The following is a 25,332-nucleotide window of genomic DNA, read 5'->3' on the forward strand; positions in this document are numbered from 1 at the left end:
TGCTGCCTGAGGTGGGAAACTCCTATCACTGGGCTATTCAAAAGGCCCTATTTATTGAGTGAGAAATTGGGCCACGTGAATTCTAAAGTCCAGGTTCTATGATTTAATGAGAATTCAATATTCTTCACCCGCAGCAGGCGATACAAAGAAGAAAACCATCCTTGGCTCTAATGGTTCACAATCTAATTAAAAGGACCCTGTTTTGTTTAAAGTTGTTCTATATAAATAGAACTGTTTACAGTACCATCCATTTTATACCAAATCTGTGCACTCCCCCATATGTAAAAATCTTAAAAGCATACTCAAAAACTAGAATTGAGCTGCGCACACACACACACACACACACACACACACACACACAGAGCTTAGAAGCAGGGAGCCCTTGCTCCTATAATTTCTTCCCTCTCTTACAGGGTGACTTCTTTGACTTCTTTGACCTTCAGGTCATGCAATAAGAAACATCTATTTCCTTGAGCTTTCCCCAGGTAGGAGCCAGATTAAAATGGAAAAAGAGAATCACTAAGAGGTTGTGTTGCTGGGGATTTTAATTTTTGAAACACAATCTAAATTGTAGCTTGAAAATTAACATTTTAAAAAGCTCAAAGGGGAAGAAGGAGTGCCTGAGTGGCTCAGTTGGTTAAGTGTCCGACCCTTGGTTTCAGCTCAGGTCATGATCTCGTAGTTTGTGAGATCGAGCCCCACATGGGGCTCTGCACTGAAGGTGTGGAACCTGCTTGGGATTCTCTCTCTCCCTCTCTCTGCCCCTTCCCTCCATTCTCTCTCTCTCTCTCTCAAAATACATAAACATTAAAAAAAAGTTCAAAGGTGAAAAAGAAAAGAAATAAGAAAAAGTTATAAAGATACTATTCAAACTTGTTCGTTTCTTTTCAATATGTTAATTAAAAATCAACATTAGCAAATGCCAATGTCCATTGTCGCACTGATCCTTGGGGGAATTTTTTGATATTTTTTTATATCTATATTTGTTGAATGGAATACCAGTTGGAAGAAACCAGTTTCTAGGTCTTCGGCCTATAGGGTAGAAAACGTGGGTATGCTAAAGAGATCACATTTTGTTCAAGTTTATACATGGTAGGTTCCAATACGTTTATAAAATGATATCTGCAATGATACCTGCAAACATAGCGGAGGGCAGGTTTAAGGCCAGGCGAGTTTTGGATTAGTTCAAGCTTAGAATGCAAGTAAAATAAAGAAGGCAGGCAGGGGACAGTAGCAGTTAAAATACCAATGTCAGGATTTGACTTTGGATTCCATCTCTGCCTCTTACTAACTGAAGAATTTGGAGCAGGTTACTTCACTTTTATGTGTCTCTGCTTTCTGGAAAATAAGGATAAAGAAACCTACTTCCTTAGTTTTGTGAGAATTCATATGTAAAGCACTTAGCACACAGCTCGGCACGTGATAAGTGGCCAATTATTGAAAACGACCCATAACAAAATGTAACCTTGAAATAAAAACCTATCACTGGGGTGCATGGGTGGCTCAGCCAGTTGAGTTTTCAGTTCTTGGTTTCTGCTCAGGTCACGATCTCAGAGCTTGTGAGTTCGAGCCCCGCATCGGGCTCTGCAAGTTGTGGAGACTGCTTGGGATTCTCTCTCCCTCTCTCCCTGCCCCTTCCCTGCTCGCATGCTCTCTCTCTCTCTCTCTCTCAAGATAAATAAATAAACTTTAAAGTAAAAATAAAAATAAAAACCTATCACAATGATCACTTCTAATGTTTAAGTGGTTAACTTAAGCTATAGACAAGGAAGACTGAAATATGAGAATAAGAATTCTTATTTATTGACCCTCTACATGAGCCAAGCATATTGGCAGACATTTTATTCACAAAACACTAATTCTCATGTTCTACCTCGTACTATTCTCGCCATTTTGAAGCTGAGGATCGGAAGGTCAGACTCTCTAACCCAATCTCTTTACTAGGCCAACTGCCTCTGGGCATTGCAATTCGATCAAATTAATTAGTAAATAAAATTAAGATACTAAACAATGCAACTGATTGCTGACTTCCACATCATTCCTGTCAGATGTCATGCACCATATGGCAGAATATTTCCAATGATGGGGAGCTTACCCTCTCTGAGGCAGCACATTTCACTGCCAAAGAACTGATGCTTACCGAACTCTCTTCTATTTTAGTAAAATATGCTTTAAAAAGGAATGAAAGTAGAGGAATGAGGAATTGCCCTCTGTGTTAGTAGGTTAACACCTTTGACAGCGTGATTAACTTGTACTCCTGAGTTGGCATCATAGGTCTTACAGTGCCTGGTGGACCCTGGTCTCAAATCTGCCACCGGTCTTTAAACTATTGGATAGAAATGAGAAGCAAGGGGCGCCTGGGTGGCTCAGTCAAGTGTCTGACTCTTGTTTTCAGCTCAGGTCATGATCTCATGGTTCGTGAGTTTGAGCCGTGCATCAGGCTCTGCGTCAGTGTGGAGCCTGCTTGACATTCTCTCTCTCTCCCTCTCTCTCTCTCTCTGTCCCTCCCCAAATTGCTCTCTCTTTCTCTGTCAAAATAAATAACTAAACATCAAAAAAAAAAAAAAAGGAAGAAATGAAAAGCAAGACAGAATATTCCACTGCCTTCCATCCCTCTCTAGTGCCATTACCTTCTGGATTTGTGGCACTTATTTCTAAAAAAGGCGTGTCCCGAGATGCATCTTTTGCAGTACAAAGAGGCTTTTCAAAGTTAGAAGAAGGAATGATTACCTTTGGGAGGAGTCAGAAAAATTACCTAGAAGAGTTATTCACTAAAATGCTAAAACCCTGACTTGAAGAAGTTAAATCCTTCAACACGCAGTTAGCACTATGACCACCAAAATATCACGTTCACTTTAAGTCACCAAAGAATGAGCAGTAACACTATTTTTTCAGTTAACTAGTTACATATCCGTCTTTAAACAACTACGTATGTACATGGAAATCCAAATATATACACACACCAGATAAATTACAAAGTTTTCTCTCTCTCTCTCTCTCTCTCTCTCTCTCTGTCTTTAAATGAGGAGCAACTTTTGGGGCACCTGGGTGGCGCAGTCGGTTAAGCGTCAGACTTCAGCCAGGTCACGATCTCGCGGTCCGGGAGTTCGAGCCCCGCGTCGGGCTCTGGGCTGATGGCTCAGAGCCTGGAGCCTGCTTCCCATTCTGTGTCTCCCTCTCTCTCTGCTCCTCCCCCATTCATGCTCTGTGTCTCTCTCTGTCTCAAAAATAAATAAACGTTGGGGCGCCTGGGTGGCGCAGTCGGTTAAGCGTCCGACTTCAGCCAGGTCACGATCTCGCGGTCCGGGAGTTCGAGCCCCGCGTCAGGCTCTGGGCTGATGGCTCAGAGCCTGGAGCCTGTTTCCGATTCTGTGTCTCCCTCTCTCTCTGCCCCTCCCCCGTTCATGCTCTGTCTCTCTCTGTCCCAAAAATAAATAAACGTTGAAAAAAAAAATTAAAAAATAAATAAATAAATAAATAAAATAAATGAGGAGCAACTTTTGTTTTCTTAAAGCTCTAAGATCCTTTGAGCCTGGGAAGAACTACTTCGAGATCCCTTTGACAGGAAGCTCCCTCAAAATACTTATTTGGTGTTGTTTAGACACATAATTAGTAAGACCAAAAGTAAAAATTAAATGAGAAAAAGATAAGATGCACAAATGGTGAGTAAGCATACGAAACAATATCCAACATCATTTGTCATTAGGGAAATGCATTTTAAAGTTTATTTATTTTTGAGACAGACAGAGACTGCTTGAGCTGGGGAGGAGCAGAGAGAGAGAGAGAGAGAGAGCATTCCAAGCAGGCTCTGTGCTATCAGACTCACAAAACCACAAGATCATGACCTGAGCCCAAACCAAGGGTGGGATGCTTAACCAACTGAGCCACCCAGGCATCCCAGGGAAATGGATTTTAAAACCACAATGAGATACCACTACATACCCACTAGAGTGGCTATAATCAAAGAGACTGACAATACTAAGTGTTGACAAGGATATAGAACAATTGGAACTCTCACACATTGCTTGTGCGGATGTAAAATAGTGTAGCCACTTTGGAAAACAGTTTGGCAATTTCTTATAAAGTTAAACATATACTTACCATACAATCCCTCACTCCTACTCCTAGATATTTATCCAAGAGAAACAAAAGCAAATGTCCATGTAAAAAACTGGTATGTGTTCCCAGCGGCTTTATTCATAATAGCCAAAAGCAAAAACAAAAACAAAAATAAAAAACCAAATGTCCAACATTCAATGAATGGATAAAGACATTAGTATGTCCATACATGGAATACTATTCAGTAACAAAAAGAACAAACCAGGGGCGCCTGGGTGGCTCAGTTGGTTAAGTGTCTGACTTTGGCTCAGGTCATGATTTTGTGGTTCGTGGGTTTGAGCTCCGTGAAGGGCTCTCTGTTGTCAGCACAGAGCCCACTTTGGATCTTCTGTCCCCCTGTCTATCTGACCCTCCCCTGCTTGCAGTCTCTCTCTCTCTCTCTCTCTCTCTATCAAAATAAATAAATAAATAAACTTTAAAAATGCACATAAAAAGAATAAACTAAATAGACCCACGCTAACATGACGAACTGATTTTTGGCGGATGTGCAAAAGAAATTCAGTGGAAGAACATTTCCAAAAAATGATTCTAGATAAATTGGACATCTATAGCCAAAACAAATTGAACCTCAACCTTGACTCACAGAATCCATGACAAGTACATAGAACAGGTAACCATGTTAGGGCTCTTTATACAACTATTGATTAGAATTAGGTTTGATGTATATGACATAAACCCCAATTAGCAAGGACTTAATTACATAAGCTTTTACTTATCAACAACAACAGCTTGTGGTTTCTGGCTAATACCACAGTTCCCAGGTGTTGTGAGAGCCCTGGGCCACTTGAGCTTTGCTGTTCCACCTGGTCCAGGGTGGCTGCTAGAGCCCTTTCTATCCACATTCTGGCCAGCAGGAAAGGGAAGGGACAAAGCAGTGGGCATCCTTTTCCCTTATGGACCCTTGCCAAGAGTCAAACTTGAAACCTCTCCTTCCACATCTTGGCCATCACTTAATTTACAGGGCTCACCTTGCTGGATGGGCCGTGAGAAATGTGGGTTGTATTCCAGGTAGCGTGGTGCCCAGCTGTGTATCAGAAATTGTACTGATATTGCTAAGGAAAAAGGAGGAAGGTATATTGGACAAAACTTGCAAACTCTTCCACAGGCCACATTTACATTTTTTCCTTCAAAAGTTCTCAAGCCTCTATCTTCTTGAAAGGTCTGAACAAGAAATACAATTTGTCTATAAAAATCTGCAGGGTGGCTGGGTGTCTCAGTTAGTTGAGCATCTGACTCTTGATTGCGGCTCAGGTCATGATCCCAGGGTTGTGGGATCAAGCCCTGTGTCAGGCTCTGAGTGTGGAGCCTGCTTGGGATTCTCTCTCTCTCTCTCTCTCTCTCTCTCTCTCTCTCTCTCCTTCTACTACTCTCCTCTACTCATGCTCTCTCACTCTCTAAAAATAAAAAGAAAACTAAAACACCCAAAACTCATTGATTACCATTCACTCAATAAACATAGAAATTATTTTTTTTAAGAAACCGTGCTAGGTGCTAAATTATTAAGAGAAAGACACACTGTTAAGGTAAAAAGAATGCTTCATTATTAGTAGCAACTAAATAACCCTTATTATTGGGGCACCTGGCTGGCTCAGTTGGTGGAACATGCAATTCTTGGTCTTGGGGTTGTGAGTTTGAGCCCCATGTTGAGCATTGAGATGACTTAAAAAAAAAACTCTTATTATTGGTATGTAGTTTTAAGTATACCTTATTTTTATTCTATAGAAATGATCTAAGACACAAGGGGTTAAATTTTGGCTTTCAGAAAATAATAGGTTGTGTTGTTGTATATGATCTTTTATTTGTATGTGGGTTTTTTTTTCTATATTTGTATATATTTATCAAGGTATCAAAATATATTTGATGTTTGTATATCATTTGTATATGATCCTTTATTTGAAAAATATCCTATATTTTTTCAGAAATAGACTGGAAGATGATATTTGAATTGTAGTAGCCCTTTCTAAATTTATGTCTTGAATCTGTACCCTGAGTCAAGTAAATATTTCAAAAATGATAGTGTCCCATTTATTTTCAATATTTATACACAAGTGGATTACCCAAGTCTCATCTCTCTTCTCATTTTACCCCTTATCTCATTTCATCACTGACCAAATCTCTATCAGGGTCCTTTGCAGAGAAATGAACATAAAGAAAACTTACTCAGCTTTAATGAATAGAGAAATACTTCCTGGTATTTCTGTATTTAAATAAATACTGAGAATGTGTTCATCAGTGAATTTCACTTATTCATGTTATTATTCATAAATAGTAGTATTAGTAATCTCCAAAATGCTATTCTATTCTTGTAAAAGCCCATTTATTCATCTTTCTTCCATGCAACCAATCTTTACCAATTACTTATAAGGACATGGCTAATGGAATATATTTGTCTTTCCCACTAAAATGTGATTCCACTGTGGTCCAGAAGTATCTTTTTCATTTCCATCTTTCCACTCTCAGTACCATTTAACTTCTGGTATCTAAATAGCTATTCAACAAACATCTGTTCAAGAATGAATGAAAGAATAAATGTGGTCTTTCCAGAACCCAGATCCATCGGTGGTGTTCTGTTTTCCTAAAGATGATGAAAGCCTGTCCATGGTCATGTTGCATGTTTCACTGACATTCCAGAATCCCCTGGTCCTGATCATATTTACTTGCCCTTCTAGAAAGGCCTTTGAGATGTTTCAGCAAAGGAGAGCAGTAGGATATCATAACCAAAGCTTCATCATAGAACACGCTCTCCTTTCGGTCTATGCAGAAGACATTAGGAGCTTTCCCTGCATTTAAACATTCCCTTTATTCTTGGTCAAGTACAACACCCACTTCTTCCTGACCTCTGACTCTCAACTTACTCTAATAAAACAATCAAGCCTTTTTTTTTTTTTGTCAGCAGCTCAGGGTTAATTGTTCTTTCTAGAGAGTGACCTTCGTACTGTTTTTAATCCCTACCTTCTCGCATCTACAGATGCTGCCTAGCTGATATATTTTAACTTATTTATGCTGCTCGCTGCTCGAGTGCATAAGCTATTGCTAGCTGTGCTGCTGTGATAGGAAAGTTACAAAAGGAAGGTGACCTCATCTTATAAACTGCTTAGATAGATCTTTTAACAAATGGTGGTTTAGAGGAATAGTTCTACGCGTGTGTCCTTTCTTTCCGCTGGTCACATACCAATTCAAATGTTCCTCTAGCTGTTACTTATTCATTTTTTTAATAGTTCAAGCCTGAAGCCTGTTAACTATATATTAGCCTGATTGAAAAAAAAAATCAATGTTTAACAAATAAGTGAGGCATTAACTGTATGAGAGTTAGTCACGTCAAAAACACACATCTGACTTACCCAGAGTAACCATCTTTTGTCCCATGGAGTGGGTTTGGTTCAAATTTCCTATCAAGTTGCTGAAACATTGAAAGAATATTTCAAGGATTCCTGAGGATTTTATGGTCAAGAAAGTGTGTGAACTCCTCCTAAAAATAATTTCAAGTTGAGAGCAATTGCCCCAGAGGAAGACCGGGAGAACTAGAAAACTGAAATTCTACTCTCAGGTCCAGGAAAAATTTTACATCAGGTCCTGGGAAAACTGCCAGAAATCCACATTGCCCTTGATTCCTTTTCCAGATGCCTGTTTTACTAGAGGGGGAATTTTTTTTTAAGTGTCTTCTGATATGTATGCATTCTTATTATATTTTAAATCCGTAATGAATTCCAAATGTTCCCTTTGCTTGTTCTTGGGTACTCCAGGACTGAAATACGTGCCAGGAAGGAACAAATTCTTTTTCTGACCTTTCACTCCATGATTGCTACTGATCACTTCTGAATTGCAAATTAGGCACTTTTGAAACTGTGTTTCCCGGCTGTCTTTACCTTCCTCGAGCCATTGTCACCTGGCGACAAGCTCTACTTGTGAGCAGACGTGGTAGTACCTGTATTTTTTTCTCATTTTTCTTTGTGCAAAGTGTACCTCTCATATGAAATGACTCTTGAATTCACACAAAATTCCTGGTATGTATTATACACCAGTGTCTTCATTTCTGCACCTCTAATCTCAGTGGTAACGTCCAAAAGCTATTCTAATATTTAACACCAAATTAAAATCTTTACCTGTGCTTTTACAAAGTGTAAAAATGTGATACATTAAAAAACTTAGCAGATCAAGAGAATGAGAAGACAAGCCACATATAAAGTATTTGCAAAAGACATATCTGATAAAGGACTGTGATCCCGAAATACACAAAGAACTCCTAAAACTCAACGATGAGAAAACAAACAACCAGATTAAAAAGTGGACCAAAGACTTTAACAGACACCTCACCAAAGAAGATATACAGATGGCAAATAAGTATATGCTAAGATGTTCCGCATTGTATGTCCTCAAGGAAATGCAAATTCAAACATCAATGCCACTACATACCTATTAGAATGGCCAAAATCCAGAACAGTGACAACACCAAATGCAAATAAGGATGTAGAGCCATAGGAACTCTCATTCATTGATGGTGGGAAGGCAAAATAGTACAGTCTCTGTGGAAGACAGGTTGTCAGTTTCTTACAAAACTAAACATACTCTTAGTATATGATCCAGCGATGGCTTTCCCTGGTATTTCCTCAAAGTAGATGAGCTTTATTTACAATTGCTGAAACCTGGAAACAAGTAGGTAAATAAACTGCAGTACATCCAGACTATGGAATATTATTCAGCACTAAAAAGAAAGAAAATGCCGTGAAGGAAAGCCATGAAAAGACATGGAGGAAACGTACATGCATATTTACTAAGTGAAAGAAGCCAGTGTGAAAAGGCTACATACTCTATGATTGCAACTCTGGGACATTCTGGAAAAGACAAAACTATGGAGACAATATAAACATCAGTGGTTGCCATAGATTAAAAAAGAGAGATGAGTAAGTGGAGCAGAGGATTTTTGTATGTTACTATATGATATATATGATATGATATATGATTTGTATGATACTGTAATAGTGGATACATGTCGTTATACATTTGTCCAAACTCATAGAATGTATAACACCAGGAGTGAACTCTAATGTAAACTGTGGGCCTCGGGTGATAATGATTTGTGAATGTATTTTGACAAAATATACTATTCACTTTTCACAAATTAATTTTATGAATTTTAACAGGTATACCATTCTGGTGGGAGATGTTGAAAATAGGGGAGGCTATGCATGAATTGGGGCAAGGATATATAGGAAATCTCTGTACCTTATCAATTGTGCTGTGAATGTAAAACTGCAATAAAAAAATAAATTCTACTAAATATATGTTAAAAAACTATACGTATGTTAAAAGACAATTTAACTGATTAAATTTTAAAAATCCTATTATCTTTATTCGACAATTCATAAATCAGGTCGAGTCCTATCTAGCATATAGAAAGCTCCAAAGAACTCTACAAAATGAAAGACTTTTATAGGCAGAAGGAGGTGGGACAAAACAAAAGGGGGTAGAAGCAAAGAGTGGATTGTTTGGGGCAAGGTCACCTTCCTTTTGGGGATGGCAGGGGTCTATCAGGTGAATTACCTTAGTAGTGCTGACCGGGAAATTCCAGACTGACTAGTTAAGATTACATTCCCAGGAGAAGCTGAAAATGCAATTACATTAGGTATTAAGTCTTGGTTTAGTAATGTGGGCTAAGCACAAGTGACTCCATTTGGAGCCTGTTGTCTCTTTTTAAAAAATTTATATATATATATATATATATATATATATATATATTTATGTGTGTGTGTGTGTGTGTATAAGTGACTGGACTCTGGACTCTTAAGGGTTAAGATGTTAAAATGGTGTCGAGTTTCTTGCCACAATCTTTCCCATCTTCTCATTAAAACATCATGTAAGACTTTTTGAAAAATAAGAGTCAACCAAATATTTTCAAGAGGAATTTCCACTGACTATACAGGGCAGAGGAGGTTGAATCTAGAAATTGTATCATGGATAATTTATTCTCTGAAAAAAAAGGGCAAAGTTGGTAGGAAGAAGTTAAGCCTTCAAACTGTTATTCGGTCAAAATCTACAAATCCCCAAAGAAGGTACAACAAAAGTATAGAGCTAGGGAGGCAGGAGTGGCTGGTTACAAAATGTGATGGACAGACCCCAGGAATAAGGAAGTGCAAATAAAGCAGCATGTGGAAGAACACTGACAGCCCACAGTAATCACACTTGTAGTTTTCACATTTATCACAGCTGTTTAAAACACACACACACACACACACACACAGCCTCTGATTCTTGACAACATAAATTCTCCTCGTTGCAGACAACTAGACAGCAGGCACAGGACAAGATCTTGTCATGGCGGTTGCTCAACAGGTGATAAATGTAAATGTCTACTGGAGTCCAGAATTTGGCCAAGGGAGCATGTACTTGCAGGCTCCTACAACTTTAGACCTAAGAGTTTTCAAGAGGATGGTAAGGAGAAGCAGAGGAAATTTCATCCGTCAGTTGGCCAACTCAGACTGGAAGGAACTTCCCTCGCTGACATGTAATAGGAAAACAATCATCACAACGTAAAAGGGACCAAAATTTCTACAGTACAAGGAAATATAACACAATCTAAAGATTCCAAGGAAGAGCATATATCTGGAAATGACTTAACCACAGGAAAAGAATGCTCTAGAAAATGTCTCTGTCCTTAAGAGAATGCAAAGACATATGATGTCTATCCAACAGTTAAGAATGTAAGGAAACTAAAAATTTCACTGAAGAACTAAAAATGTCATGGGAAGCAAGAAAGCAAAATTGACTTTGCTGATAATCACATCAGGAATTTATAGGATGAATGTGACTGTGAGCTCTTTCAGGAAGGGACCATGATCTACACATTTATATTCCCAACGAGCAACATAACCCCAACCTGTGGGTCCTCATTAAGTGCTTATTGATGTATGAAAGCTCAAAGTTGGCTTGGTTTCATTTACAGTTTTATTTTTTAAATCGATGTGCATGGGGCGCGTGGGTGGCGCAGTCGGTTAAGCGTCCGACTTCAGCCAGGTCACGATCTCGTGGTCCGTGAGTTCGAGCCCTGCGTCAGGCTCTGGGCTGATGGCTCAGAGCCTGGAGCCTGTTTCCGATTCTGTGTCTCCCTCTCTCTCTGCCCCTCCCCCGTTCATGCTCTGTCTCTCTCTGTCCCAAAAATAAATAAACGTTGAAAAAAAAAAAAATCGATGTGCAAAAAACCCCATCTATGACCAAAGTATCATAGAGCATAGGCCTAGAGTCTAGGATGTGGGGCTAGAGTTAAAAGGTATAGGCTGAAAAAAATATAACTAAAAAAGAAAAAAAGCTAAAGAGGCAGAGGAATGAGGACGGCATCAAGTAAATAGTGTATTTATTTAAAATTTTATTTTCATGCCAGGATAATTAACATACAGTGCTATGCTAGTTTTAAGAGTAGAATATAGTGATTCAACAATTCTATACATTACTCAGTGCTCATCAAGATAAGTGTACTCTTGGGGCACCTGGCTCAGTCAGTAGGACATGCGACTCTTAATCTTGGGGTCATGAGTTTGATCCCCACGCTGGGGATAGAGATTACTTAAAAAGAATAAATTAAAAAAAAAATAAGTGTACTCTTCACCCCACCCCACCCCCACCTCTCCTCTGGGAACCATCTGTTTGTTCTCTGTAGTGAAGAGTCTGTTTTTTGGTGTGTCACTTTTTTTGTTTCTTAAATTCCACATAGGAGTGAAATCATATGGTATTTGTCTTTCTCTGACTGACTTATTTTGCTTAGCATTACGCTCTTCAGATCTGTCCATGTTGCTATCAATGGGAAGGTTTTGTTCTTTTTTATATCCCTACTTGAATAATACCACTTCTTTCTCCATTCATCTATCAGTGGATTCTTGGGTTGCTTCCATATCTTGGCTATTGTAAATAATGCTGCAATAAACATAGGGAGGCATATATCCTTTCAAATTAGTTGGGGAGTTTTGGTTTTTTTTTTTGAGAGGGAGAGTGTACTCACGATACGGGGAGGGGCAGAGGGAGAGAGAATCTTAAGCAGGGTCCGTGCCCAGTGTGGAACCCTATGCAGGGCTCCGTCTCACAACCATGAGATCATGACTTGAGCTGAAATCAAGAGAAAAGACGCTTAGCTGACTGAGCCACCCAGATGCCCCTCAAATTACTGTTTTTGTGTACTTTGGGTAAATACCCAGTATTGCAATTACTGGATCATATGGTAGCTTTATTTTATTTTTTGTTAATTGGCAAATTAAGAAAATAAAGTAGTGAGACTATCAGTTTGATTTAGCATTAAGAAAGGAAACCCTGCTTTTCTAAGGTCATTCTAGAAGTCAATAGAGTAGTTGAGAATATTTAAAACTGCCTTTTATCACAAGATCAGGTTCCTTTTTCTTACTCCCTAATTTCATTTGTTTCTCTTCCCAAACCACCCCCCCCCTTTTTTTTTCCTAAATGTTTTCATGCTTTGGACTTGCCAATGCCATCTACAGTATCACAAGTGTTAGCTGTTAGGAGATAAATCCTAAATCTCAGTGGCTTAAAAATTAGAAGTTATCCCTTAATAAAGTCTAAAATGGTCAGGGAAAGGCTTTCAGGGAAAGCCAGGGAAAGGCTTTTTCCAGGCTCCTTTCATTTCATGGTCCCTCTAAAGACTTGGAATCCTTTCCATTAATTTGGCAGATAGAGGTCTATTCAGGGACTGACCAGAGGTCCACAGAGGAAGTTTATGGGACAGGCCTACAAGTGGAGCCCTTCACATTGGTCATATGTCATTAGCCCTCACTCACATGGCCATGCCTAACTGCAAGGGAGACCTGAGCAATGGAATCTAACTGTGGCCCTGACAGCAAAATGGGTTTGGTGAAGTCGGCCTCTGCAACAAGCTCTAGATGATTCCAACCATAGATAATCGTGATCTAGAGCACAATGTGTAGCGCTCTCCTTTCTTACTCAAAGTTTGCAATAATCTGATGGAATTGGGTATTGTGTCCCATTTAGTAGCCTGAGGTTATATAAAAGCCTGATTGACAAACCAAGATTTGTACCTCTGAAGTCCATTAAACCATGCTGCATTTTTCCAATTAAATCATAATATTAACGTGAGATTAGAACCTGGATGGAGATTAAATTTAAAAGATCATGTAACTGCTGCTTATCAGGAGAGTTGATCTTTCGAGATTTTTCCAATTTGAATGATGCACTTTTGCAAACTCTCCTGAACTTTCTTATTTTAATGTACAGCATAGATGTGAAGACATCATTACAGTCCCTTGTACATGAACGGAGAAATATTCACTGTCTTATCCCTTAAGTCTCATTAGTCCTGACAAACTCACACAAATTTGCCTTTCCAGAGGGAACATCTTTATATCTCACTTTTTAAAGACATTTTAAATAGTTTCATTTTGCCTTCACAGCCCTTTGAACAGTAGAGGCATGTCTGCTTATAAATGAATAATAGTTCAATTACTTTTCGCAATGAATGGTGCTAAGCAGTATAAGATTATAATGACTTCTATGTATCTTATAACTACTTCTATAAGACACTTATATACTACATATATACAAAACTTCATTTAATCTTCACCACTTAACAAGTTAAGTGTGTTTATTACCAGTATTTTATTGATGTGGCAATCAAGGCACAGAGGGTTGAGCAAGTTGACTGAGGCAACAAAGTTGAACAGTGAAGAAAATAAAACAGGTCAGGCTACATGAAATTCTCCCAGTAATTCTCCCCAGCTCAAGTTCATGGGTCCTCTTCATTCTTCGTTTTGCCTTCATCCTTGCCATATATATTCCTATTCCTTGATATACTTATCACTCGGGGCTTTTAGGACTTTCTCTATTCTTGCCTCCCTGCAACCTCATTACACCTTTATTCCATGAACTCAAATTCCTTGATTCGAGTATGTAAAACCTAATACTAAAAACAAAAACAAAAAACCCAAAACCTAATACTTCCTATTGTTTCCTACACACATGCCTTGCTCTTTAAAACATGAAGCAAACGCCTAATTTAACGGTTTCCTAAAGTTAATCCACAATTTATTAATGCATAGAAATCCCTAAACCTCCTCTAAAACAAAAAGGCATATGTTCTACCTACACACATTGTTGAGATTAGAGAAACATCAATTTCCCTTTTAAGTAAGATTTAACAATATTTTCTGTCAACTTTCTGGTGCCATGCCTAGCACAAAAGCAAAGAGAACTTAAAAGGAAAGGGTTTTGAAATAGTTCCTTTGAGTCACTCTCACAAAGAATTTACTTGGGAGTCAAAGAACAGTGACTTTACCATCTCAGAAATATAACCCTGATCGATTTGTTCACCCATTCAGCCTAGCATGAATCTGTCCTGATGCGGAAACGGGGGGGGGGGGGGGGGGGGGGGAGGAAGGGGAGGGGGGAATAAAAAACCCTGAAACTGGAAAACTCTCTTCCTGGTTTGTGCTTTACTGTCTAAATGCCAGCGGGAACTTCAGGCAAAACGTAATTTGCAAACCAGTCTGTGTTAGAAACACTGTATCCAACATACAGAACAGACAAGGCGCCGCAAGACCGAGGAAAGATTTTACGTGTCTGTTATTGACAAATTCAATCCTCTGGACAACTTGAGGCTGAACTCTTCAGAGGCTCCTTTGTCAGTTGTGCCTCAAGGCAGGCCTCCTAGTAGGTGCTCAATAAAGGTATGTTGGGAAGAAAAAAAGAGACAGCCCAAGAAAGACTCTTAACGATAGAGAACAAACTGATGGTTACCAGAGGGGAGGGAGGGAGGGGAGGGAGATGGGGGAAATAGGGGAAATAGGGGATGGGGGTTAAAGAGTACATTTACGAGGAGGAAAAAAAAAAAAGATAGGTTGGAAAAATCTGTAAGGCCAAGATGGAGTGTGCAAAAGGTAGTAGGGAGATTTCTGAGTTCTCGCTGCAACTGTAAACTTAGAGGACTTTTGCAACTGGTTTTGCAGCTCATCCAAGCGCTAATCTTTTCTTAGCTCTAACACATTTAAAGGGAGAAGAGGCAGAGGCATTTTACACCGTCGATGTATCTCTTTGAACTTCCTTAAGTTGACTGGGCGGAGGCTCTACCGTTTTAGGTCCGCCCGTTTGTGCGGCACCTGCAATTTCCGCTCCTCACTTTACCCTCTTCCTGGCTCCAGGTCCTCGCTCCTGGCCCTGCCGGCGGCCCCCTTCCACTGCCCGCTGGGTCAGCGGGGTCCCTGGGAACTACCACGTCCCGCAAACCTTGCTTCAGGAGAAAACAGGTAATGAATGATCTTTAGGTTTTAAATCACTGCAACATGAAGTCTTCAATTGGACGCATGATTTGGATGGAAAAATATGATCTACGAGAAACGAGTCAGTACAGTCCAACCTCCGCTCTTTGCCTCTCTTCGTGTTACGGTTTCCAGGATCACCCGAATCCTCCATCTAAGAGGGCTGCCGTCTCCCCTCGGGAATTGTAGGCTTTCTGAAAGCGGCGGCCTCTCCTTCCAGGCCTCACCTCCCGCCAGCTCCGCCCCGCCCGACCCACCTCACCCCCGCTTCGCGCCCCCATTGTCCCCTCGCAGCTGTCACAGCGCGCACATCCCGAGGCCCCGATTGGAAAACCTTCCCGTCACTCAGCCCACACTCCGGGGCCGGACGCCTCACTCCCTATTCCGAGCCTTAAAAGGTCTAAGGCCGCTTTCCGCGAGCCAGCAGGTAGAGCCGCGGCGGCGGAAGGGAGGAAGGGAGGGGCTGCGCGCTCAGGTTGGCCCCGCCTGGCGACGGGGTGCGGCAGGCTGAGGGGGTACCGCGCCACACCGCCCCTCCCCGACCATCTGACCGCGCCCTCCCCCGCCACCCCCAAGGCCTGATCACAATGCCCGAGCGGCGGAGCCACTCGCGTAATCCAGCCCCCGGCCGGCCCAGGAGGCAGTTAACCACCGCGGGGCACGGAGGGCGGGGCGGACCAGGGCGCCTAGAAGGGGATGGGGGGGGGGGGGATGTGAAAGGTCCCGGATGTTGCTGAACCGGAGCCCCTTCTAGAGGGAGTGACTGGCGCAGGCGCAGAAGGGCCGCACGGAAAACCAAGGTGGGGGTGGGGAGGAATTTCCTTCTTGATGGTTTTGAGGAAGAGTGAGCCTGGGAAGGTTGCGGGGGATCCGAGGGGAAGGCGAGGTAGGAAGGTAGTGGTGGGGGGAGGGGGAAAAGAAAAAGGAAGGAGCTTCCTGCCCAGGCTCACTCTCCCAAGAGCAGAGAAGTTGGGAGCTGAGCGGGCTGGGGAGGAGTGTTGGTAGCGGGAGAGGTGGTGCGCTTCGCCGCTCGCCCTCTAGCGCGGGCGGGCAGGACGCGCGCGCTAGGGAGCGGCGGTTGCACTGGGCCCCCAGAGCTGTGGGCACCAATCAACGGTTGCCATAGCAGCGTTTGACGTCATCGTGCGTGTGGTGCCCCTGCTGCCGGGGCTGGTGATTGGAGGAAACCCCGTGTCTGCGGAGCGGCTGTAGCCTGTGAGCAGCGAGATCCAGGGACAGAGTCTCAGCCTCGCCGCTGCCGCCCAGAGACTGCTGAGCCCCCGTCCGTCCGTCCGCCGCCACCCACTCCGGGCACAGGTAAGAGACCCGGCCGCCGCCGCCTCGTCCTACTCCTTCCTTTCCCAGACCAGCCTTCGGAAAGCGCGGGGGCCGTCCCCGCTCCACAGCCCCTCAGCCCCGCTCGCCCGGCGGCAGCGGCGCTGGGCTGAGGCGGAGTCTCCTCAGGCGGAGACGGGCGGCGGCTTTTCCGCTGGGTTCGGGCGGGCGGCTCGCGGCCGCCTCGGGCTGCTTGCTTCCGGATCGACGCCTTGGCCCCGATAAGCTCCGGTTCCCGGTCCCCGTCCCCCGGGTGGAATGGGCGCCCACACGCGAGATCCCCAGGGACCCGCCCGGCCTCCGGCTCCCGGGGGTGACCGAGGCTCCGCTGGGCGCGATCCGTTCCCACCCTTGCTGCCCCCCCCCCCCCAAAGCCCCTTCCTCGTCGCCGCCCAGCCTCCCGCTTCCGCCCGAGATAATGACTCGGCGGCTGCGGGCATTGCAGTGGCGCAGGTGAGGCCGCCCCCTCCCCTCGCCGCCCTCCCCTCCCCCTGCCTCTCCCGCCCGCTCCTCGGCGCAGCCTCCGCGCCCCGCGCTGCGGCGACGGCACCCAGCCCTCCCCCACCCGGGCGGCGGCGCGGCGGCAGGGCCGGGCCTGGGGACCGGGCCGCGAGCCGAGGCTGGGCCGGAGGCGCCCGCCAGGTACACGAGGGCGAGGCCTCCCTTCTGGCACGGGCGGGAGCCGGCTCCGGGGTGCGGCTGGCCTGGGACCCGGTGCCGAATTTCCTGGGTTCCGCGGTAGGGTGGGGGATGGGGCTGGGTTTTTTTTTTGTTTGTTTGTTTTTTTATTTTTCCTTCGGGTGCATGGGGGCTGTGCGCCCAGGGCGGGGGATAGAGAAGAGAATGGGGAAGACGGTGGGCCGGCGTCTCGCTCGTCTGTCTGGTGGGCTTGAACCGAGGGTCCCTGTGCTCGCTTTTTAGATGGTGACCTCCTCTTGGGGCGGGTGAGGCTGAGCGTAACAGCCGGCTGTGGCCCCGCTTGCCTGGGTGTGGCTCTTGCCCCCTCCCCCACCTGCTGCAGCTGTCGGGTCCTTATAGACTAAATGAGCACCAGCGGTGTCCGGTGGCGGAGGAGACGCGGGTGGGAGAGTGGGGTGTGTCCGCCGCCCGGCCGGTCGTGGTTCCGCTTCTGCGGGCGGCGCTGGCGTCTCTGCCCCCGGGGCGGGCGGGCTGCTCCCCCCCCCCCCTTCCCCGGCTCGGGCGGGGGCGCGCTGCTCCTCCCTCTTGCTCTGGTGGGGGGAATTAACACTCGGCGGTAGGTTGGGCTCCTTGACACAGATCCGCCATGACAAAGAGGGAGAATCGGGGACTTGGGCGGAGCCAAGGAGGGGTGGTTGCGGAGAGCGCGGACGGAAGGATTTGCACTTTAAAGTCAAGGTCTGCCAGTGTTCGTTCACCTCACTCGACGTCTTACGTCGGTTAAGGGTTAAATGGGTGCGGCTAGTCTTCTCCGCAGTACAGAGGCGAGGCCTTGGAGTACTAGTTACTGTGTGAGAAGCCCGATCCACTTCCCCTTGTACCAGAGGGGTTGGGGAGAGAAACCTTTGTACTGGTTTTTGATAATTTTTCGTTAGAAGCAGCATTAACCTAAGAGCGTTCTTGAGATCCTAGGGGGAAAATTAGTAATTTTGAGGGGTGTGGGGGGTATGTAATCATAAATTTTAAATAGTTTCGCTTTGACACGGTATCCCTTGCACCCAAGCTAGGTGATTACTTGTTCACCTTGTTCCGATTTGGCTTTAAAAAAGAAGTATTGTGGGATTTTCCTGAGAAGGTGAAGGATCTGATACCGGGTGTCAATTCTTCTAGTGACAGTGGCTCTTCTGTTCACCTTTTAATAGTGCACTTCAGGCTCTATATTTACCACTTGCTGTGGGATCAGGGTATGGTTTAGCATCTTTCTGTGCTGTTTTAGCACCTTTCAAAAGGATATCTTTAAGGAAAAGTATAACGGGTAAGTTAAAAAAGGTCTAGGGAACTTGAAGATGAGAGAGAATTAGGTGGGAAGTTATGGTAAGGGCAGCTTGAGTGATCATATAACCAGTTAAATTTTGACTACTGGAAACAATGCAGTAACTCTGCATTTAAACTAGAGTAGTGACATAAGAAACACCAATCACACTAGAAGCACTTAATAAATACATCTTAGTGCTCACACGAAGGTAAGAGGACTCATCGCTGTGTTTTTAAAGCATGTATGTGTATAACAAGGTACAGGTAGGTGAGGTGTTAGGGTCTGTTAGATGGCAAAGGCGAGGTTGTTTGTTTTGTATTCAGAATGCCTTAAATCAAGCAGTTTGGCCCGTTCTTCCAGAAAATTATCATGCCAAGATCAGCTGTCAAGTGTTGCAGAGATCACTGGGTTTGGGGTGGGAGTAATACCAATAAAATGTAAACTTAGATGCTTCTGACTATAACAGTAGGTATTATTAAAATGAACAGACACGAATTACATTAAGCTGACTTGAATCATGGTTCTGGAAAAATGGTAGAGGTTGTAACGTTCTTCATTGGCACTGCTTTCACTAAAGAAAAACTGCTGATTTTTGGATTACTTAGGATATTGGAAATTGGAATTGAGATTTTGGCCAAGTAAGGTAAGGGATGGATTTTAAGGTAGCCTTTTGATCAAATGTGCTTTGACTTTATGTGAAATTAGAATCTTCTGAGCAAAGATGATGTAATGCAATTTTAGTTTTGCTACATTTATGTTAATGGCTTTAAATTTGCCCCCTGAAGGCTGAGGGCATTCTCCCTTCTCCCTTCCCTTTTTTTCTTTTTTCTTCCTATTGTCATCCTTTTGTAGGGCTGCATTAAATTCCTCACGTGAAGACTCTTCCACAGGCAATTAGGTTTGAGGTGTTAATCTAACATTTACAAAAGGTATAACACTGAGTCTTTATTTTCATGGAAAAAATATCTGAATGTTACTTTTTTTCCCTGCAGAACATCCAGTCATGGATAAAAATGAGCTGGTGCAGAAGGCCAAGCTGGCCGAGCAGGCTGAGCGATATGATGACATGGCAGCCTGCATGAAGTCTGTAACTGAGCAAGGAGCTGAATTATCCAATGAGGAGAGGAATCTTCTCTCAGTTGCTTATAAAAATGTTGTAGGAGCCCGTAGGTCATCTTGGAGGGTCGTCTCAAGTATTGAGCAAAAGACGGAAGGTGCTGAGAAAAAACAGCAGATGGCTCGAGAATACAGAGAGAAAATTGAGACCGAGCTCAGAGATATCTGCAATGATGTACTGGTGAGAATCAAACATTCAGTCTAGCTTCACTATGATATAGGATTCCTATAATGAATATCAGGTGTTGGTCTCAACTTTTTCTTTCTTTGGTTTTTCTTTTCCTTTATAAAATTGAGCGTTCTCACTTTGGAAGTCTTCAGGGTGTCATTACTAAAAGGTTATCAAAACAGTTGTAGTTAAGCTTGTGTAAATTAAATGGAATACTGATTATCAGTCACTTCAGGTAGACTAAAAAAGACTGGTAGTATATTTTATACTAATTGAAAAGATAAAAGTATTTCTGTTGTGGTCAGGGTGTTTGTAGTAGTTCTAGAACTCATTTTCTTAAATGTACATCTGTGGATACAGGAATTTTGCATATCTTGTTTTATGTATGAGAGATGTAATAGAAGACTCATTACAGACTTAATACCCTTCCTTGGTTTAGCCAGTATAATGTAATGAATTAGCTATGCCAAAAATTATGGCTTCAGAGTTGCTTTTTGCCTCTTCTTGCATTTAAGTGTTAGAGGTCAACTTTGACAACTAGAGTAAAAAATCATGAATAACTCAAACCTGATTTTTTCAGGTTCAGTCAAGAAGTAGTTTTAGAATTCAGTACCTATTGTTTTGAAGCACTGCTTCTCTAAGAAGCTTAAAAGAATAGAACATAGCAATATTCCTTTACACACAAGTCTTTAGTTACTAGTAGAATAGCTTTACATCCTAAATTGTGAATATTTTCCTGAAATGGTACTTTCTTCATGCTGTCTTTTATTTTTTTTTTAATTTTTTTTTTAAACGTTTATTTATTATTGAGAGACAGAAAAAGACAGAGCATGAGGATGGAGGAGGGGCAGCGGGCCCAGAGAGGAGACACAGAATCCAAAATAGGCTCTAGGCTCTGAGCTGTCAGCACAGAGCCCCATGCGGGGCTCGAACCCACAAACTGCAAGATCATGACCTGAGCCAAAGTCGGATGCTTAACCGACTGAGCCACCCAGGCGCCCCAGTGCTGTCTTAAAGAACAATATTTTTTATCTTAGTTAACATGGGCTCACAAAATCTTCTCATGTATTATCTTTCTTCGGTGCTTTTTTGTTTTTTATTTAAAATCTTCACATTGGTAGGTGTCATTTATTTTTAAGATGGGAAAGGAATTCCATGTTTTTATTAAAGCTAAATAACATGTTTATCTTGTGGTTTGCTACGGTAATAAGAATATTTAAAATACAAAAATATGTTTTTCTGTAATAAAAAATGTGTTGGGTGTTTTCCCCCCTTACTCTCTTTACTGACTAGTACCTGCATACATGATACTGAATTTTGTAGCTCTGGTGGTTTCCCCCCAATTATTATACCTGATAGATTAGATAATTTTTATTTTGGTTTCAGAGAGTTTGTTGGCTTAGGAATCTTAGGAGTAAAAGGGGATGTAGTAACATTTTACTTTTTACTAACAAGCTTCTTTGCTATTTCAGGTAGGTATTTGCATGTTTTCCCCATACAAGGTCTAAAAGCTCCTGTCATTGTGAGGATTTTCCTAGGAAAAGACTAGCAGTTTTAATTGTTTTCCTTTTGTTTCCTTACCAAGAAAAAAAAATACTACAAAGGATGAGTGAATGAGAATAACTAGATTAATCTGTAAATACCTTCTGTTTGTCGATTATTAATGGGGTTTGATATTGGTGACTACCCATGTTATCCTTCAGAATAGTACTGGCCTCTCACCAAGCCTAAGTGAAATTTCCACCTTGAGCATATAGATAAATCAAAGTTTAATTCCTTCACTGTACAAAAGCTAAACAAAGTTTTGCTTCCAGCCTTGGTCTTTTGGTGATCTAAAAGTAGATCTTTCAGCTCTGCTCTGTTAGTGGTCTTTGCGTGGTTCATGTTTCCTAACATATAGTATGTACTCAAGTATTTGCTAAGTAAATGAACAGAAAGGCTTCTTTTGGAAAAGAGGGTAGTAGAACTAGGTCAGCAGCACTGCTAATTTTCCAAGGCCTTTCTGTTTCGTCTTGGGAAAATTCAGTATTTACAGATATTGTGGTTCTTTACAAGTAGGCCTATCATCTTTTTTCAAACAGGTCATGTTGGCTCTGGAAATAGCTTACATAAAATTCCTTTTTCCCCTTCAAATAAAATGGAAGAATAAAATATGGAAGAACTGCCATTTCTCGTAGAGAAAAAATTTTTTGATGTACTTGATGATTAGTGAAAGGTTGTTTTAATTATATTTTAAGGTCTCACTTACATGGTAAAAAGTAATCATAATTTTTATTCTAGCTTTTTCTGAACTTTGATTTTGTTTTTTTGTTTTTTTTCATTTGAGAAAAATAAGCAGGTAATCCCTTTTCAGAATTTAATGTTTTTGTTGCGGTTGCATCAGTGATGAACCAGACTTCATTGTTCTATCAGGCACCTATATGATACTGGCTAAGATCTTTTCTCATAAAAAGGAGCTAAGTTTTTCTAAAGAGCTTTTCAGTTATAAAATGGTGACTTCCATTCTGGTTATGTGCATTTATCAAGTGTTTGTTTAATTTATACCATTTACTAAACAAAGAGTAGCCGTGTCACTTTGTGCAAGAATTGTAGAACATTACTGTGGAAAATGGTCACAGGCATATTCTTGACAACATGGAGTTCTCTTACGCTAGAGAACTTGGGGTTATTCCTTGTGTTGTTAATTTGAAGTTTGCAATATGTGAACTAATGCAGTCTGCCTTTTCCTGCCAGATCTTAGGCCAAAAGCTCTCTTGGTAGTCAGGCAGGGACCCAACACTAGTGATCTCTAATACCTCCTCTGCATAAACCCACAAGAAGAAGCTAAAAATTGGACAGTTTTGTCTTAAATGTGAAATGACAAAATGAGGAAATATATACTAGAAAACCCAGTTCAAGTTCAAAGAAGATTGTAGTGGTGTAAAAAGAATGCCAGGTTTTGAGTCAGACCAACCTAAAAAAAAATTTTTTTTTTTTTTTTTTTTTTTGTTTATTCATTTTTGAGAAACAGAGAGAGACACAGAGTGTGAGCAGGGGAGGGGCAGAGAGAGAGGGAGACACAGAATCTGAAGCAGGCTCCAGGCTCGGAGCTGTCAACACAGAACCCAACACAGGGCTCAAACTCACGAACCACAAGATCATGACCTGAGCTGAAGTTGGACGCTTAACTGACTGAGCCACTCAGGCTCCCGGTTGAGTCAGACCAACTTTTAACCATCTAATAGTTGCAAGGCCTAAGGAAATCATGCGGTCCCTCTGAGAAAATGGAGTTCAATTAGAATAATGTCCACCCTGTAAGATTGTGATGGAGAATGAAATCAGGAGTCTTTTAACTCAAGAGTCTAGGAATGGGATTTAAATCCAAGAAGCCTTAAAAACTGTATTTTTGTGGGGCAGAGGGTCCATACTGACCAGTAAATTTTCCGAAGTTGTATTAAAAAATTTGAAAGCCACAGGAGTAAGACAGCTTATAGGAGGTGAAGCAGTAAAATCTTGAATCTAGCATTTGTAACAGTTGGCAACAGTAGGAGAGTAACAGTAATAGTTAACTCAGTTAATTTGACTGAATTCAATTTTATTAAGTTTTTCTACATCTTTATTTGCCCAGGGCACTTTTAAGGTGTGGTTGCTGGGCATTGGTTTTTATCTCCAGGCTACAGAACTGCTATTAAGCAGCTAAGAAACCAGGTAGCTTTTGGGGGCTTTCCTGGTCTGAATATCTTAATATGTGCCTTGGGCTTTGAAAACCGCTGTATGCAATTGTAGGCTGAAAATCACTACGCAGCTCATTTATTGGAATAAGTGCTTCTCAAAAGAATTCTACAGTTATACTCCTCTTTACCACTTAATATATTTACATGTTTTTGTCAAAAGGCTTTTGGTATGTTTCAAAATACAAAGACCTTCTGTGGCATAGTAGATACCTACAGTCTCTTCTAGAGAGGAATACATTGGACAGAGTCTTTTTGATAATACAATATTTTTTGAAGAGTTAATCGTGCTAAGCAGTAAGTATTGCACCTGGTAAGGTGTTTTATACAGTTGGGAAGTCTGAGGTGTATGATAGGGAAATGAAAGAAAATAAAAGAAGGAGAATAGAAAGGCAGGTGTTTGCTGTCTGGTGGGAAGGGGAAGAATAATCAACAACTTAAGAGCACCAGGCTACCTATCCTTTTCCAGTATAGCAGTACTTCAGTAAGAATGGAGTATGTTCAGGGCACCTGGGTGGCTCAGTCCGTTAAACATCTGACTCTTGATTTCAGGCTCAGGTCATGATCTCAGGGTTTGTGGGATCAGGCTTTGCACTGCTTAAGATTCTCTCGAGCTCTCTCTCCCTGCTCCTCCCGACTCACTTGCATGTGAGTGCTCTTTCTCTCCTTCTCCCCCTCTCTCAAATAAACTTAAAAAAGAATGGGGTGCTTTCTACCTGTTCTAGTAAGAGACGTGGAGATGTTTAGTTTTAGTCATAAGATGAGCCGTGAAGATTATTATTATTAGTGTGTTAAAAGCAAACTGAGGAAATGATTAAAGGACTTAAAGTTGGGATTAGAGTGAAAAACACCTGAGTTAAAATCCCAAAAGTATAGGAAGGACAGGCATACTTCTAAAATAATGATCCAACTCTTAGAATCTACTGAAGAGAAAGGAAGAAATTGTTTGCAGCCCCAGCAGAGGCATTTTGAATTAGAAAGGTGGAAAATAAGCTACTTTAGAGTTATTTATAATAGCTTGCCAAGAATAATTTTGCTTTTCATTTTTTAAGAACACTCAGCTTTTTTGTTAAAGAAATCCTACTGGTAATACCTCAGTAGTGGTACAGTAGAGGCATCCTAATTAGTTGGTGAATTGAAAAGTAGACTGTGCAATCATACTTGTTTTAAACCTTTGTTTTAAATGAAAATGTAGATGTTTATATGTGTTCTGTTGTCTGTTTTTAATGTGAGACCAAGACTGTTCTTTTAAGTTTTATTTATTTATTTTGGGAGAGACAGAGTGTGAGTGTGGGGAGGGGTAGAGAGAGGGAGAGAGAAAATCCCAAGTAGGCTCCACACTGTGAGAACTGTGAGATCATGACCTGAGCCAAAGCCTAGAGTTGGACACTTAACCAACTGAGCCACCCAGGTGCTCCCCATAACTTTTTCAAATACTTTGCTAACTACTCCTACAGATGAATCCTTTATAAAATACATTTTGGGTTTGCATAGTAGAGTGAGAACATAAATGTTTGATAAGCAGTCAGTACAGAATCCTAGAAATGTGTAGTTTCTAATCTTTCAGTTGTTGAACCCAGGTGATTTTTCTGTGTGTGACTCTCCTTTAAAAACTAGTTGTTCCAAAGCACTCAATTTAGTTTTCATAGTAACCTACCTTTT

The 25,332-nt window shown here is 41.9% G+C and overlaps 1 protein-coding gene across 9 annotated transcripts in view; it reads left to right on the forward strand.

Moving 5' to 3' along the window:
• The first annotated feature begins 15,274 nt into the window (after positions 1–15,274).
• Positions 15,275–25,332, forward strand: part of YWHAZ (tyrosine 3-monooxygenase/tryptophan 5-monooxygenase activation protein zeta) — a 34,683-nt gene continuing 24,625 nt past the window's right edge. The window contains exons 1-3 of one of the 9 annotated variants that reach the window (XM_045454047.1): positions 15,275–15,374; positions 16,516–16,703; positions 19,668–19,972. In XM_045454047.1, the coding sequence (XP_045310003.1) occupies positions 19,679–19,972 (294 nt within the window). In that variant the 5' untranslated portion in view covers positions 15,275–15,374; positions 16,516–16,703; positions 19,668–19,678. Of the gene's footprint in view, positions 15,375–15,673; positions 15,814–15,975; positions 16,273–16,512; positions 16,704–16,748; positions 17,175–17,268; positions 17,364–19,667; positions 19,973–25,332 lie in introns of those variants that run through there. The other 8 variants (XM_045454043.1, XM_045454044.1, XM_045454041.1 and 5 more) reach the window with 8 other exon arrangements.

This window comes from Leopardus geoffroyi, chromosome C3 (genome assembly GCF_018350155.1).
Source record: "Leopardus geoffroyi isolate Oge1 chromosome C3, O.geoffroyi_Oge1_pat1.0, whole genome shotgun sequence".
In the NCBI taxonomy this organism is placed as follows: domain Eukaryota; kingdom Metazoa; phylum Chordata; class Mammalia; order Carnivora; family Felidae; genus Leopardus; species Leopardus geoffroyi.